At 52.9% G+C, this 16,590-nt stretch overlaps 1 protein-coding gene across 1 annotated transcript; it reads right to left on the bottom strand.

Annotated features, from left to right (window-relative positions):
• Positions 1-1,143: 1,143 nt before the first annotated feature.
• Positions 1,144-13,641, bottom strand: SPARC (secreted protein acidic and cysteine rich). Its single transcript, XM_009685641.2, has 10 exons — positions 13,328-13,641; positions 5,974-6,043; positions 5,629-5,679; positions 5,137-5,221; positions 4,594-4,715; positions 4,212-4,332; positions 3,477-3,610; positions 3,040-3,188; positions 2,183-2,331; positions 1,144-1,975 (listed from the first exon to the last, which is right to left on the bottom strand). Exons 2-10 carry the CDS (start codon positions 6,028-6,030, stop codon positions 1,947-1,949), a joined length of 897 nt encoding a protein of 298 aa, XP_009683936.2. The 5' UTR covers positions 6,031-6,043; positions 13,328-13,641; the 3' UTR covers positions 1,144-1,946.
• Between the last annotated feature and the right edge of the window lie 2,949 nt (positions 13,642-16,590).

The following is a 16,590-nucleotide window of genomic DNA, read 5'->3' as shown; positions in this document are numbered from 1 at the left end:
GCAAGGGGGTGTACTTTGCAAGGGTGTATAGCGGGATGGCCTATATATTTCCAGCAGGATCTTCTGCCTTAGTTTCTCCCTCGTTATATATATTGCTAGCAGGGCTGTATAGCATATTCCAACCCAAGCTGTTCAGCAATGTCCTCACTTAGCGTCTCTTAATGTCCTCTACTGCTGCTATACTCAGCAAAGCTGCTTCTCTGACGAGGCAGCCAGGCAAGAGAGCACGGTACAGCCACGCGGCTCCTGAGTTCTTGCACAGCGGCGTTGGCCCAAGGCACCAGGGTGCCTGGGGTCCTCCGCCTCTTGCCTCTCCGCACATCCCTGCTCGGCCTCGGGTGCCAAGCACCTCCCTGAATTCATCTTCCCTCTCAACTGTGTTTTCCATACTAATGCCCCTGTGGCAATGGTTGGATTGAATGAACTGAGCATTCGCCATAGGCATGGATAATCCTGATGAAGACCCTAAATATTTGGTGACCGTGGCGTCATGGAGGTCAGACCTGATACTTGAGTCCAATGTGTGGGAGCGTTGTCTCTGCGGGACTCGTTTGTGATCCCCCTCATTGGGATGGGAAGAAACAGAGGAACACTGGAAGCTCATTTAGTGTTAGTATTTCAAATCAATATTTTTTATTACAGAGACTCATCAGGTTGCTCACACTGTGGCAGGAATTTAATAATATAAGGCACTGGGAACATTCAGAGGTTAAAAAAAAAAAAAAAAAAAAGAGTTCTCAGCCTGTGAGACGTAACCATCCCTTCGCTCCTGTCAGGACCTCCTCTACAAAGGAAAATCCAAATACTCTCTCCCTTCCCTCCCTCCCATCCCTTAAACCCCCAAATCCACAACAGGAAGAAATATTACAGGGTGTGAGTTGTAAGCATGCCTCTTTCAGAGCAGAAACGCCTCTTCCAAACCTAACACATCTTCCCTGGGAGAACAGGGCTGGAATTCAAGAAGAAACTAAGAGAGAAGTGGGAAGTGCTCAAGGGCAAATGATTTCAGGAAGCCAAGAGCTTTATCTCAGCTACAGCAGAATCGCAACAGCAAGTCAAGCCATGAACACCCTGGAGGAACGTATGTCAGCATCGAATCTCCCTTTACAGCACAGAAAACACAACAGCAGTACAATCATTGAGTAATGGTAAAGCACATAGCATTTTCAAACCTTTATTTTTAGAGGGGATTTTACAAGATGGAATATGTTTCATTTTAATTGTTTGAATTTTTGTGCGTTTTCCTGTTCATTTGTTTGGTTAGCCGTTTGTGTGTGTGTGTGTGTGTGTGTGTGTGTGTGTGTGTGTGTGTGTGTGTGTGTTTGTGTGTGCCCAATGATTGTTAAATTCAAGCCCTGGGAATTAAAAAAAAAAAAAAAGTAAACCAAAATCCTGCCACTCTGGCTCTCCTCTACCTGTCTCACCCCTTCTCCATCCCCGCTACCACACGCTGAAATCCAGCACTCCACAATGTCACCGGCAGCTGCTCTGCTCGAAAAGCCCAGTCTTCCAACATCCTCAGGGCCTGCCTTCCCTTGCTTGTAGTTTGTAACTCAGGGCGGTAAATCAGCTGCGATGTGTTTGCGCCTACGCTGAAGTGTCCGAAGAACGTGCTGTTAGTAAGTTAGCAGAAGTCTATCCAAGAGCGGATACGGAGATGGAACAGATATTTAGCACAGGAACAGGGTCAGTCAATTGTAAAGACATCGGAGAGAGAGGGCTGATAAGAGCATGTGGAAACAGCTGAGTGAATAATCTAGTGGTAACAGATTAGGCTATTAAGGAGGACCGTTATTTCTCTTAGCACCGTTACTATATATATTTAGATCTATATTAGCACCTTGTTCCCAGGGAAAAACAAAATGAAACAAAAGAGGTTTAAAAACCATAGGAAGTGGGAAGGTTAAAAGAAGACAAAGTTGGCAGCAGAGAGAGAAGCTGGGGCTTTAGATCACAAGATCCTTGTCTATATCCTCTGTGGAAGGAAAAGAGAGATGAGGTTAGGAGCTGGACACGAGTGTGGGATCTGCCTCCACTGGGGTCCCACAGTTCCCGCAGTCTGCCCTGCTCTTCCCTCCCCAGGAGTGGCCATAACACAGTGTTTCAGCCTGGTCAGGAGCTTTGGGGTGTTTTGGGGGTCTCCTCCACCCCCATTCCCTCCCTGGTACTGGTGGGTACTTACGCTCCTTGATGCCGAAGCAGCTGGCCCACTCCTCCAGGGCGATGTACTTGTCGTTGTCCAGGTCACAGGCCTCAAAGAAGCGAGTGGTGCAGTGCTCCATGGGGATGAGGGGGGCGCGGAGAGGGGCCAGCTCGGTGTGGGACAGGTACCTGCCACAGGGACCGGCACCGTCAGTGCATGCTCCATAACCACATCCCCATGGTGGGAGATGCTCTGCCGGTTGCAGGAGCCAATGCAGGGCAAGCCGCGTGCCCCAGCCCCATGCTGGGGGTGCCTATGCCATCCCTCCCTCAGGTGTGAGCTGCTCTCCCAGTGCCCTCCCAGTGTCCACCACTGGGTGCAGTGAAGGCCAGGCTCTGGTGTCTCCTTTTGCATCTGGCCATGCAAGTGGCAATGGAGCCAGCAGCTGAAGGTCCTCGCCACTGCCCCTACCCCGCAGGCCAGCATGTGTGGTCACTCCTGCACCCACGTCTACCGCCTGGCTAAGCCAACAGCTGCTATTTCAGCTGTCAAAGTTATTCTGGTGCCTTTGGCGTAAGATATTTTAGGGAACTAAAATGTGACAGTAAATCTGAGAAGACTGGAACTTCACCCAAGGGTGATGGGAGCAGATGGGGCTGGGAGTGTCGCCTCTTTCTGCAGAAGAGTTTTTCACAGAACTAAAAACTGCCTCCCCCTCTAGGCAGGTTCACCCTGGCCCCGGCCAGCTGTGTGCAAGCGTTGTCCCTCAACAGGGCTTTGCCTGTGCCTCTGCTATCAGCCACCACCTCTGTCTTATTTCATAACTGAAATCATCCTTGTCCTCAGGCAGGAAGGGATCCCACTGGGTGCCCCCGTCCTGCTCTGCAGACACTCACCCATCAATGGGGTGCTGGTCCAGCTGCCCAAACTGCCAGTGCACAGGGAAGATGTACATGTTGTAGTTCTTCTCAAAATCACGGGCCAGCAGCTCCACAGTGTGGTCACCCGCTTCCAGGCGCTTCTCGTTCTCATGGATCTTCTTCACCTGCCATAGAAGATGCCGAGGAGAGCTTGTCAGATGGGGTTAGGTGGGGCATGGGGGAGCCCAGAAGGGGCTTTACGTGGGGTGCCAAGGGGTTGTTCTGGATGGATGTAAGGGAGAGGTCTCTGGAGGATGGAGGAAGCCTGTAGGAACGGGGCTGGTTTGGTGTTTGTGGGCAACATAGGGCTCTCTCTGCAGGAGCGGCACAAGTGCGCATGGACGTGGGCTCCCCATGTGTGCTGGGGTCCATTAGGGTGAGTTTCCAGGCTCCCTCCTGCCCCAGCCACTCACCTTGAGCTTCTGCTTCTCAGTCAGCAGGTTGTTGTCCTCATCGCGCTCATACAGGGTGATCAGCACGTTCTTGAGCCAGTCCCGCATACGCAGGGGGAACTCAGTCAGCTCTGTGTCCAGGCAGGCAGGGATGACTAAAGCCAGCACATGGTGGTCAGCACAGCACGTGGATGCATAGGCCCAGCACCCTCCCACCTCTGCCCTGAACCTGCCTAAGCCTTCACTCTCTCTTTATCTTGAGCTACTTGTTTCTCACTCCCAAAAAGCAAGTGCTTAGAAATGAGTTTCTGTCTCAGCTGACTTGGAGCATCCACAAGGACATTGGCTGCAAGCTGAGTGCTCAAATGCAAGATAAGAAGTCTCTGTGGCTCCTCTGAAACCTACTGCCCTCCTTCCCTGGTGCCAAGTCTGTTGGTTGAGTCCTTGGAGCTGGCCCCATGGCCTGGCAGGGGTGCCTCCAGGGGCTGCTCATGGGGCAGGCACAGACAGTGGGAACCAGAGCAAACAGCCAGCTCTGGGACCACACTTCACCCTTCTTCAAAGCCTGTTCCCTGCGAACAAGTGAACCCTGTGGCCTTTCTGTGACTTTGGGTCTGAGTCTCGGTTGTGTGCCCGAGCCTTCCCTGAGGACTCACTTAGCTTGCAATGTGGGTATGAGGCCAGCCTGGAAAACCTGGCTGAGGCTTAGGGTGTCCCTCAGGCCACAGGCAAGGTCCAGGCCATGGCTCTGCTTACATTTGCAAGGCCCGATGTAGTCCAGGTGCAGTTTGTGTCCTTTCTTGGTTCCCTCCAAGGTGCACTTGGTGGCAAAGAAATGGCAGGAGGAGTCGTAGGTCTTATTGTCAGTACCACAGACCTGCACAGGAGGGAGGTATGCAGCATGAGAGGGAGAAAAGCCCAGCCCCACTTAGGTGTCAGGAGGGAGAGCCTCCGAACGGGATGGCTACCTCAGTCCTTGTCACCAAGTGGGCAACGGCTCCTTGGGTGTCACTGGTGGAGGCCGGATGAGGACCTGCCACCTCGACCCTAACCATCTCCCCCGCTGTGTCTGGAGCCAGCGTTGCCCCACATGGGCGTCTCCGCTCACTCCCGCCTGTCACGCAACCTCTCCCCTCACCTTCTCGAACATGCCAGTGGTGGCTGGGCAGCTGGAGGGGTCCTGGCACACGCACATGGGCGAGTTGTTGTCATCTACCTCGCACACCTTGCCGTGCTTGCAGTGGTGGTTCTGGCAGGGATCTGGGAGAGGGCAGGAACCACAGTCAGAGCCTGCCCTGTCCTCGCCTCCCACCATCCAGCTTTACCCATAGGGACAGAAAATATTTAGCAGGAACTGTCTCAAGCTTCTCTCCCTGCACTGGGAAAATGTGGAGGTTTCTGAAACCCCTAGTAGCCCATGGGCTATTCCTGGTCTCCTTTCTGTAGCTGCACAGTGCGGCAGCTTTCCTGTTGCAAAAAAGGGTTATGGAGAATCTAGTGCAGGAAAGAGGTCATGCACCTTCCCATCTTTTAAACTGGCATCATCCTCATGCTGCAGCCCTTCTTGAGGGATCCCTCATTGTATGGGGTGGCTAAAGGCTCCCAGCCAGAAGTGAGGTACAGTGTCTCTGCTTCCCAGAGGGGTGAAAGTTAGAGGTGCAGGGGGAGGGAAATGACTCACTCTCTGCAACGATCTCCTCTACGTCCTCCGTGGGTTCCTCGAACTCACCCACCTCCACCTGGACGGGGTTCACCCCCACAGGCTCCTGTGAGAGAGACCAGAGTGTCTGGCGGGGCACATGAGGGGCTCAGCCTCGGTGGCCCCCTACCCTGGGGCAGGGCAGCCCAGTGCTTCCTCTCCTCCCCCACACTTTGGAGCTGCTTTGGAAGAGCTGGTGGGAAGTAGGGGCGAGGGGGGGGTTCCCAACCGGGCACCGATGCTTAGAGGAAGATACCCAAGAAATGAGGCCATTTGCCCCCATGGGGACTTTCTGTAGCGCAGCAGTGAGCATCAAAATGAAAGGCTTCCAAGCGCTTTGGGTTTATTTAATCAGTTTGCATGCAGGGCGGCCTGGCTGGGGATGGAGGGACTGTCTGGGTGGGGATGTGGGGAGACTTGCTGTGGTCTCGCTCTTCCCATGAGGGACGGGCAGCGAGAAGCAGAGCTGCTTACCTCTGTGATGGCATCTTCAATGACCTCCGTCTCATCAGGCAGAGCCTCCTGCTGCAGGGGAAAAAGGCTATGAGCTGCGGTTGGTGGGAAGCACAGTCCTGAGGCGGGCAACTCGCAGGTGCGAGAGGGGTGGCAAGGCCACCGCCAGGTTTCCTCCATCCACCCCCCGCCCTATTCCTAACAGTGCTTGGGGACAGGGCAGCCGTTTTGTCCTCAGGGAGCCTGCAAGAGGGTGAAAGGCTCCCGCGAGGGCTCCCAATTTTACTCATTGCAAAAGAAAATCCCCAGAAACACCCAACAGGCAAGCTGACAGCACAGAGGTGTCCTGTTGACTCCCTTACTTACCGGAGCCGCCAGGGCTTTGCCTGCCAGGCAAACGAGGAAGAAAATCCAGGCCCTCATCTTTCAGCAAACCCTGAATACAGGAGAGGAAAAGGAGAGATGAGGAATGAGGTCTTCAGACCACCGTGTGCTGCTCAGCTCCAGGCTGAGTTCACAGCTGGCAATGAGACATGTAGAAAAGGGCGTTTTCTTTGTTTCCTGCCTTGTCTGTTTGATATTACAGCCCCATATGCTGACTTTTCTAGCTAAAACTTTAAGCCAAATATTGCCTTCAGCACAAATTCATTTACTTTTGCACAATGGGAATGTGGAGGGGTTATATTCCTTGACGCACTGGAAAAATTGCAGTCAAAAAAGCAATTCACCTTTCCTGCATGTAAGTCATTTTGGACAAAAAAAAGTCCTTTGCACTTTAAAAACCTCCTGATACCAGTGTCAAGTACAGGAAATAAAGCTCTCTACCATTTTGTTTGTCAATCAGAAGGAAAAATAAGGTGCAGGAAGGAAAGAGAGAGAATACAGAGACTGAGAGCGCTTCAGAATTTTTTCCTTTAATAAGTGCCCAGAAAAACCCAGCCCACATGGTCACACACAGAGCTATCGCGAGGGGTAGCAGGGCCCAGTTGCCCACCCCCCAGCACCCCTAAATGTTGACATCTCTGCTATAATTTTTTCCTTTCCTGCTCAGACCTGAGGGCCCTCAAACTGGCATCAAGGGAGTCAGGACGCCTCTGGGTTGTCCTGCCAGGAGATACCACGCAGAAGATGGGCCCCAGGAGGGACTTTGCATCTTCCAGACCTGCGGCTGTTTCAGGAGCCTAAGTGCTCCCTAGGATGAGTAAGAGAGGCAGCGCGGGGAGCCCAGCAAACACCGGCTGCAGTTTGAGCCAGAAGCGGAGTCACAGCTGGTGAAATAACCCTACCTTTGTTTCCCCTAGTTCCTGTTTGGCAGGATTAAGCCCCTCTGTGCAAGGAGAGAGAAGAGCTCAGCTGGCCGCTTAGTATGCTAGCGGCATCCCGCGCCTGACAGCAAGAGGAGGGCTCCTTCTGCTCCCTTCCGCCTGCAACCCCCCCCCCGCCGCGGCTGTCTCATGCCTGCCGAAGGCATCTGTCCACCTGCCAACGCTTCCACATCCCCAGCCTTTCCACTCGCCTTCCTCTCCTCCACCTGCCTCAGCTCCTTGGGCGGGAGTGAGGAGATGGAAGGGGCATCGGAGCCCCGCTGGGTCCCTCCTAGCCAGGCTGTGGCGGGTAATGGACAGACGGATGGACGGACGGATGGGACAGAAAGCTTTTCTTGTGCCTTTCCTAACCAGAGTTAGAGAACGCGTCTTGTTCTTCCAGCAAACATGGGTGAATATCTCATTTGCTAGTGCCTTTTTTCTCTTCCTCCCTGTGCAAGGTTGCTCTTTCTGGGCATAAGACTGTGACAACGCTGCATGGCCATGGCACAAAGCAGGCTGGCCTAGCTCCAGCTCCTTGCTGATTTAGCATGGTTGGGGCTGCACGGAGGCTGAAATCCTCCTGCAAACCTCAGCGCTTCACTCGGAGCCCAGCTCACCCTGTAAGCAGCGGGATGTCCTTCTCTCTGCCCGGCAGGGCCCGTATGAAATAGGCGCATGGGTGCGGAGGGCAGCTTCCCAGGGCCATCAGAGAGCTGGGACCGTGGGGACGGAGGCGACAGCTGCTGTGCCGGGACAGAGGCCCTGTCCGCAGAGGGGCCTGTGGGTGGGGGCGGAGGAGCCCGTTTCCTCTGGCTGGCCACAGCTGTCTGCTCCCACTCCGTACACACTGTCCCTTCCCCTCTCCTTTATTTGCTCTGGAGGCTGCCGAGAGCTCTCCCTGCGTTTGCCAGGACCTGAAACTGAGGTCACCAGCTCTTCCTTTCTGGAGGGGCATTTTCTGGTGGGGGAGAGGGTGGAAAAGTACTGGTGAATCTGTCCATTTCCTCCCTCTCTGCCATCCCTGGCTTCTCCTGGGCTTCTCCCAAGGGGCATGTTTGCCTTGGAAGATGCTCTGAAGTTCAGTGATAGTCAGTGCGCCGAAACACAGCAGAGTCCAGCCCAGAGGAAAGGGCAGCGAGTGTACACGTGGAAGATGGCATTAGGGAGAACCCAATCCCTTACCAAGGCCCTCTCGGATCCATGCCCCCAAGCCCAGAAAATCCCGAGTTTCAAAGCCTGGGCATGCAGTGAGCTGGGGTCAGGGAATTACATGCTTGCTAGGAGCCAGCAGACACTCTGAGCTGCCAGTGTTGTGTTTGGAGGAGGAAGGAGCGTGAAAGAGCCTGAGCAAACAAGCTCTGCAGAGCCGTCTCTCACCAAAGATGGGAAAACAAGTTTATTTGAAAAACAACATCCTCGTGGAGGTAGAGGCTGGGCACAGAGGACATTGCAGCATCTGTAAGACCCTGGCTGCTTTGCAAGGCCTTGGTCTTTCCTGAACGCCTGGTGGCCAAAGGTCCTGATGGCTCAGGCGCTCTGCATTCAGCACTGCTCGGGCAGAAGAAGTAAGCCTGGCTCACTGTATGGGACTTTGGGGACGGTCTCCCTCCCTGTGGACCTGCTGTGCTCCTGCTGCCCAAGAGGGTACTCTTTAGAGCTATAAGCTGAGACAAGCCATGAGCTCAGCATCTGACCTCCTGCCAGAGAGGTTCGGGCAGGGATCCCTGTGCAGGACCCTGCCCTGGCCATGCCTAGCACTGCTCTGCAGGCACCCCGTGGCATGTATAGGGCAGCACGAGGGGCAGAGCAATGCCATGCAGTAGAGGGTGATTTTGGACAAAGGAAAACAAGGCTAGGGAAGGCATCTTAGTAAGCAGGGACTTCTATACCCTGTCATACCCTAGAAGACTCAACAGAAGCCAGTGCTTTAACAAGACACACCAGAAACCAGCACATCCTGGGCTCAGAGAAGGCTGCTGAATATACCAGGCAGAGGGCCCACAGTACTGCTGATGATGCCCAATGGCTAACACAGGTGTGGTGGTCACGCAGGAGCCAGGCTGCTCCCTGGTAGCCACAATCATGACAAACTCAAAGCTGTCTGCAGGTCTACGGAGCAGCGTTTCTCCTGCACTCGTCAGGTTCCCGGGGAGCACTCAGGGAAGTCTAGGTATGCACATGCCAAACTCCAAGCCAAAAATGAGAGAAGCCTCTATGGTTGCTTGCTAGTACCCCTCCTCAGACCTGCCCTACCCACTGCTGAGGATGGAGGAGAGTGTCCTGGCACCTCCACTGAGCGGAACGTGACTTCTGGTGCTCGCAGGGGTGCAGCTCAGTGCTGCACAGCTGGCTTACAGATGTTAGCCTTCAGCTGTCCTCTGGGCTGTAGGACCTATGGGATGGTCACCTTGCTAAGGCCCCCATGCACCAAAAACAAGGGATAGGAGGTTTAGGTGGGGGAACCCAGCCTGCCCCACTGACAGTGAAAGTTCACAATGTGCTGCAGCCTGTCCTCTGCCTGTTTGCACTGCTGAGCGCTGGTGCCTTGGCATCTGGTGTGGCAATCTGCCTTCTTCCTGGCATGCAGTGGCATCTCCAATACGAGCCTCAGCTTCAGCCTTCCTCTGCCACTGCTGCTTCTCTCTGCACTTCTCAGGGGCTTTCTCCCATGCACATGGACATCTCTGTCCACCCCCCAAACAGTCCCACGTTCCCTCTGGTCCCTGGCCACCCGCATTGTCCTGGGAGAGATCCCACGTGTTGCTGAAGCTGAGAGTGTCTGGACCTGCTGGCCAGAGGAGGGGGAGCACTGACAGCGGTGCATCTCCTCAGCCAAGCCCTGCAGTGCTGGGCTCTTGGCTGCGGGAGCTCACATGCTGCCACCACTCACCCTGGGGACCACTTCCCTCCTGAAGCTGTCCCAGTTGCCAGCAGGTGAAGTGCTCTGCACACCCCCCTGCAGAGTGATTCTGTGGCCCCCATGGGGAGAGAGCTGACCCTGCGGCCCAGGCAACACTTGACTCCACTTGTGTCCTAAGTAGGGACTTCAGCTCTCGGTTGCTGTGTAAACACAGTCTCATGGCTCCCATAAATCCCTCTCAGCGGTTCACCCTTCCACCAGAGCCGCCAGCGCTGGCCCTGACCTGCCACTTGTTGCGTTTTACAGACAGGGGCCTAACAAGAGAGCCGTGGAGAGCAGAGAGATTTGATCCTCCACCCCAGCTCTTCCATAAAGTCAAAGCAGGCCACGCTGACAAACTCTTTACCACCTTCCCCCCATTCTGCATCACTGTTATAAGCTTCTGCTGCTGGGGAAAACACCCTGTAGTGACACACAGAGGAGAGTTTGTGCCACTTGGGTCTGCTCGATCTCTTTGTCTCCCTCTCCAGCCTGGGTGCCTCTGTGGGCTGTGGGGAGGAACAGGAGGACCAGACAGCGCAGGATCTCTGGAGGAGGGTCCTCAGATGGCGGGAGCGTGGTCCATGTGGCACTAGCCCTGGCCAGGGTTGCATAAGCCCGAAGGGATGCCACGTTAGCGCGGGGAGGAGTCTCCGCCTGGCCCATTTGACAGCTCCTCCCCAAGGCCGCTGCCAGACACAGGATAACCCGCAGCTGCCTCCACTGCTAACCCAGGCGAGAGGCTTTGCTATCCTGAGCTGTGATCTCCCATCTCCTGGCAGCCAAGGTGCAGGAGTGGGTAACTGCGGGGCAAACACCCTCCCTGTGTCTCAGCTCCCCACCTGCACTATGGCTGTCACAGCACCCTTCCACTGCCACGCAGGGTGCAGGCAGCAGCAGGGCCACGTGTATTCACCAGCAAGTTGCTCATTCCTATTGCAAGACTCTGCAGAGCCTGAAATATATCCCAGCACCTCAGACTCAATGAAAAGGCAGCACAGGTCCAGAAGAGGCTATTGCCTAGAAATCCCACCACGGGCCAAGTTTTCAAGGTGCAGACAGGTGAAGAAATTAGCCATTACAGAAACCCAGCGCAACCAGCTGGCTGGCCCCAACATAGCTATGCAAACAAGACCCCGTTGAGCTGTATTTAGCCAATCCCTCCTGGTCTAAAATTCAGTTTGAAGACAAAGCTATTTGTGTGAGCCCCCATAGAGCTCTCTGCTGAACAGGTTCCTGCTTGTCCAGCCATGTTCCTGGGGATGTCAGAGCACCCCGTCGCTCTGCAGCTGTACAGCCACTTCATTGCACCGGGTGTCAAGAGAGCAGGGCAGGAAATCAGGATTGGGCAGAAGCCAGCCTAGCTCCTGCCACCTGTGCAGCCCCCCAGAGCTCAGGCACAGCTTATAGGCTTACGTATCCAAGAAAGTATTAGATGGAAGTGAAATTCCCTTTTACATGCAAAAGGGAATTTCACATACCTTACACATACCCACTTACACATACCCATTAAAACACAAGAAAAAAAATCTATCCACCGTATCTTTCCATTCAGAGTAGCTAAAGACATGTCTGCACAACACTGTGCTGTATTAATCCATTGCCCTTGCAGGGAGTTGGTAGAGCAGCCGTGATTGTGCTTGTGAGTGTGCCGGGTCTTTACTGTACTCAGAGAGGACAGGATAAGTGCCCCATTACCAGTACAGTTATATGCTGGCTTGGTGCTATCAGAATTTAACTCTCTAGGCTGTACATTGCGTTCATAAAGAGAAACAATTAAATCAGTAGCAAGAAAAGTGCATGTATGAGATCGGAGCTACAAACACCAGAGAATGACTTAGCTCTTCACAGACTTCAGTCAGAAGGGGAAGCGATACAGCATTACGCTGTCTGCCTAAGGTTTTTTTTGTTCTTTTTTTTTTTTTTGGCTTGGCCTGGACATGTGGACATGGGGGTCACGCCAAAAGTAGCCTTGCTCCTCTGTGAAGTGCTGTAAGTAAGGACCCTGCTGTGCCAGGTGCAAGCGGGTCCCTCCGGCTCCCGGAGGTGTTAGAAAGCTGATCTCTCACTGATGCACAGCCCCGCAAGAAAACAAAGAGAAGAAACCGGCGGCTAAACATCCTGCAAAAACGCGAATCATCTTCAAAGCGTTCCCTGAACGCCACAGCAGCCACAGCAGCTCCAGCGATAACAGCCCCAACATCCCTCGCCCAGAGGACCCAGAAGGGGTTTCCATGGGAGCCGACATTCCTCCGCGGCTGAGTCATGGCAGAGCAAAGGGCTGGGGAAGGAGGGGCTTGAAAAAAGTTTGAAAAGTTTTTCTCCGCTCCCCCTCCCGACACCGCCCGCATCCCTGCTCCTGCCTATGTGGCAGACAATAGCTCGGGCTTAGCCGCTTCGCAGAACGCCGCAGCCTTTGGTTCCCACTTAACACTCGGCTGGTGCAGCCTACCAAGCCGCTGCGAGCTGCTTTGTCCTTTCGATGGGGGCTGTTGTGGGGCTGTTTCAAGTCGGTGGTAACCGAGCGGTCGGAGTGCAGGCGACCTTCGCGGTGTCCCCGATTTCACTCCAACTTACAACTGTTGCTGGTCAGTTTGGGTGGGAATTAAGCCACCATCCTATTAAGTTTCCTTTTCTTGGCTGTACGCAACATAGTGGAGCTTTTTTAGAAGAGGGATACAAAGAGCAGAGTTAGGCTGCTATGCACGTCAGGACAGGGAAAAGACAGCTGCTGCCTTTAAAGGAAACAAGCCCTTGGCTTTTTTGCATGGACCTAAAATTGTGTCTGACTGATCCTTATTTTCAGTCTCTTTAAACAGACAAAAGAAGAGCTTGGTTCTTCACTTTTTTCTCCCGCAACCTTCATCTCTCTCTCAAGCAGCTGATCAGCTGGATTTATGCAAAATAAGGCAGGAGGACCTGAAATGATTTCAGAGTCTGCCTGGAACAAAAAGCCTGGTGTCTTTCTCTGCAGGAGAAATAAGAATGGCTGTACTTAAAAAAAAAACAACAACAGCAACAAAACCTCTAGGAGATAAAGTCAACAACGTTTTTGTTCTTTCTCTAGATATTCTGGTGAGTAAAATATCAAATGCCAAAACACCTCAGACTCTGTGCATAATGCGCGCTGGTTTACAACTAAATCTGATTTGCTGTGCAGGGTGGTTTGACGTGCCCAGACGTTGGTCTAGCACCTCTCCCAAGGGCAATACCCCACAATGTAAAACCCGGAGAGGAAGAAGGGAGAAGAGGGAAAAATTAGGTCAGGTTTTAAAGCCTTAAAGTCAGCTGTCACCAAAATGCTAACGCTGGTAATGTGGCAATGAAATGCAGTAACAGATGCAGCTGGGAAGAGGAGAAAGAGAAGAAGCTCAGCAAGGTCCTTGGGTGAGTGGTGGGCTGGTGAGGTGCAGAGCTGGGTGCTCATGTGGGGGGCCTGCGCGAGTGGGCTGGGGAGCCACCACGCCAGGAGAAAGAGCATCAGGAAGGAAAAGAAGAAGGTTTCGGGCCATACCTGACAGTGCCGGCAGCAGGGCTGAGGAAACTTCAGGCTCTTGGAAGGGCTGGGGGAATCTGCAGGTTTTAGAAGGAGGCAGCAGGAAGCCAAACTGTGGGCTGGGTTTCCTGCTGCCTCTCCTCCTCCTCGCTATCTTTCCAAATCTGTCTCTTCCTCTGCCCCACTCCCCAGTGGGCTGTCCCACCCCCTCTCACTGCCCTGGTCCCGAAAAAGAGTGAGGCACAGCTTCAGCTCTAGACTAGAGAAATCAAGAGGTGCTGGAGATAAACAGGGTCTCTCGCAGGGAGAAATCAGTTCCCAGAGCACTTTTGTAACTGAGGCTTTGTCACAGTAGCTGCTTGTACTGCTGTGACTAGTTTTTTGGTTCTCTGGATCTCTCTCGGACTAACAGTATCAGGGGAGCGGGGAGGAATGCTTTCTTTGCACAGCTCCTAGCACCTTCATCCAGCACAATAAAAACTGTCATTTCACAACAGACCAGTTCAGTTCCTGGGCTGGTGTTTTCCATCCTTGGGGGATACGGAGGAAGCTAGGAGAAGCGTCCTCACTCCTCCATCCTTTCTCCTGACACTGTTGCCATCTGAGACTGCCTTGTGAAGAGGGAGAGGAAAAAATGATCCCCTTTTTCCAGCCTGTGGAGAGTTATTACATGTCTGAAATATGCTCTAAAGAGCCAGGGAAATGCTCAGCGGGGAGAAGTAACCCCCAGCACGCTGATCTTTCTGCTGTGGTTAGTGGTTATTGTCCAACAGATCTGATCAGCTGGCACTGACTGAGTAAAACTGGTGGCCTGGAAATTGCTGGTCCATTGAATCTGAGGTTCTCTTCAGATATGGTTCAGTATTTTGACCTTATAGATTATAACCCAGTCAGAGCAGCCAAACAGCAAAGCCGTTTGGGGTTGACTTTTCCCATCTGTTCCTCTGCACGCTAAGGATGAAAACCTAGCTCCCATTTCCTTGCATTTCATCACGGCAGAGGCAACTTAAAGTTCATCTGACCCCCGGCAGAACCAGACAACGTGTCCTTATGCATGGCAGCATGGCCATGGTGCCACATTGTAGGGAAAAAGCAGCAGGCAAGAAGTGAGGTTGTTAAGTTACTGGAATTAGGGTATCCCTAAGGGACCTGACTCTATAACCTGTAGGGCTTTCCTGAGTGCTGCAGACAGTCCAGTTCATTAGCAGCTTTTTGCAGCTCATTGTCTGCCCATGGCAGCATCCATCCCTTGCTGAGCCTGAGTGGCTCTAGTGGGGTCACCTGGCCAGGCAAAGCGAGGTTGCTCTCCCTGGGGCTGCTGGAGGGACAGTGGCTCACATTGCAGGCAGGGCTGAGGACAAGTTGTCTGGGCACTAGGACTGTGATCCTGGGTGCTGGGTGAAGAGGACACAAGACTCATAATAAGATGTAACGCCATGTGTTTGTCTCGTCTGCCTAGGTTCTGGGGTCATTCCTCTGGGTGATTACACGCTGCCTTCAAGAGGGAGGTGGACACTTAACTCCTCATACTGAAGTTACTGGGGATTTAGATGTCATCACAGGAACAGGCCTGCCAGGATTTGCTGAGCTCTGTTGGCTCTTTGCTCTGGTGGAGGCCTATTTGTGATTTAGAATTCCTCATCAGCACACGTCTTGTCCTGCTGCTGCATGTGAAAGAGACAGATGTAAGAATAAACATCAATAGGGCCAAAAAGAAACAAAAAATAAACAAGATCAAAATAGAAAGGGGAGAGGGAAGAAAAAGATAGTAGAGGGGGCCATGAAGAACCCATCATCACTTTCCAATGGGACTGTGGATGTCTATGATCAGGCAGGCCAGGACGCTGGTGGTGAAGAGCAAGAGAAGAAAAAGTCTTGTCAGGTCACTGTTTTAAATCCTGGGTCCTGAAGCGTTTTAGGCAGAAGGCAGTAGCGAACATACCAGGAGGTGGGACCCTGTGGGGCTGTGTCCCCCCATTCTCCACTCCATGGGTTGCTCCTGATGTGGCACCTGGGTCGTAGTTTGCGGTGGGAGTGGTTATGCTGCTGTGTATCACTCTGTCACTCATGACACCATCCAGGCACAGAGGAGCAGTGAGATTTCTCTGTTTGCTTTGAGAACTGGGGATGAGGAGCTGGAGTCATGTTGTCAAAGGGCTTAGGAGCCTCAGGCTGCCTGGAGATGCCCAAGAGGATGCGTGAAAAGCATCTTGCTCCCACTGAAGAGCCACGAGGAACCTGGCTGTTTTTTTACACACTGTTCAAAAGCCATCCCTGAGTTCTGATGTGTGGATGTTGATATTCCTTATACAGACACCCCACCGGTCTAGGGTCTGTCTGAAGGTCAACTTTGTGATGGTTGATAAGACCATGTCTGTCTTGTTAACTCAGCTGGTCACTTGTGGCGTCTGGATGTCTTCTCTTCCCCCCATGGGTGTCCACAGCCCCCATGTGTAGCTTACATGTAGGTCCTTTTCAGCTGCAGAGGTCACCTATCCCCTAGGTTTGCGTTTCATTCGCTTGGTGCACACCCCGAGGAGTTGAATGCTTTCTGCACTGGATTAGTCACGGCTCGCATTGAAATCATACAGCTGCTGGTACTTCTCCTAAGAGAGAGAGAAAAAAAAAAAAGACATCTGGAAAAAATTTTAAGGGGGAAAAAAAAGAGAAAAGAAACCACGTCTTTTCTAACTGACAACGTGGCAATTGCTCAGTGCTCTTTAGTCTAGCCTGACGCTAAGCCCTTTTCTAAGAAGAAGCAAATGACAGTGCCAGGAAGATAATTATAACAGGGTTTTCTTTATATACGTGGCGGCTTAAACCTTGGTCTTGAGTGAAAGCAAAAAGCAGCCTGCTGCAGTGGTGCAGTCACGTTTGGAGATGGCCCCTGAGCTCTCGGCTATCAGCCCCGGGAATGTGCAGAGTGAGGGGTCCTCACAGACCTCCTGCACGTGGGGGGTTAACCCAAATAGGAAAGAGGCCTTAAGCTGCTGCGCACATCACGGGGGAGAGCCCAGGTCCTACAGCTCCCTGTGCAACAGGCACGTTGCCAGGCTTGGTTTTGTGTTGCCAGCTGTGGGATGAAGGGGGATTGCACGGAAAGAGAAACAAGAGCCTGGAGCAACTGGCAGTCTCTCTAATCTCAGCAGCTTTAAGAAGCTTCTGAGATGACTGAGAGCTTGCAAAAAAGTCCTGGAAAGTCCTCCCCACGCTTATAAGGCTTAGACATCAAAGAAGAGACTTTGATGTCAGGCTGCCAGGAGAAAAACTGAACCTTACAC

Source organism: Struthio camelus, chromosome 13 (assembly GCF_040807025.1).
Source record: "Struthio camelus isolate bStrCam1 chromosome 13, bStrCam1.hap1, whole genome shotgun sequence".
NCBI classification, from domain to species: domain Eukaryota; kingdom Metazoa; phylum Chordata; class Aves; order Struthioniformes; family Struthionidae; genus Struthio; species Struthio camelus.
The sequence above is the reverse complement of the archived record's forward strand: the minus strand, read 5'-3'. Positions and strand labels throughout refer to the sequence as shown.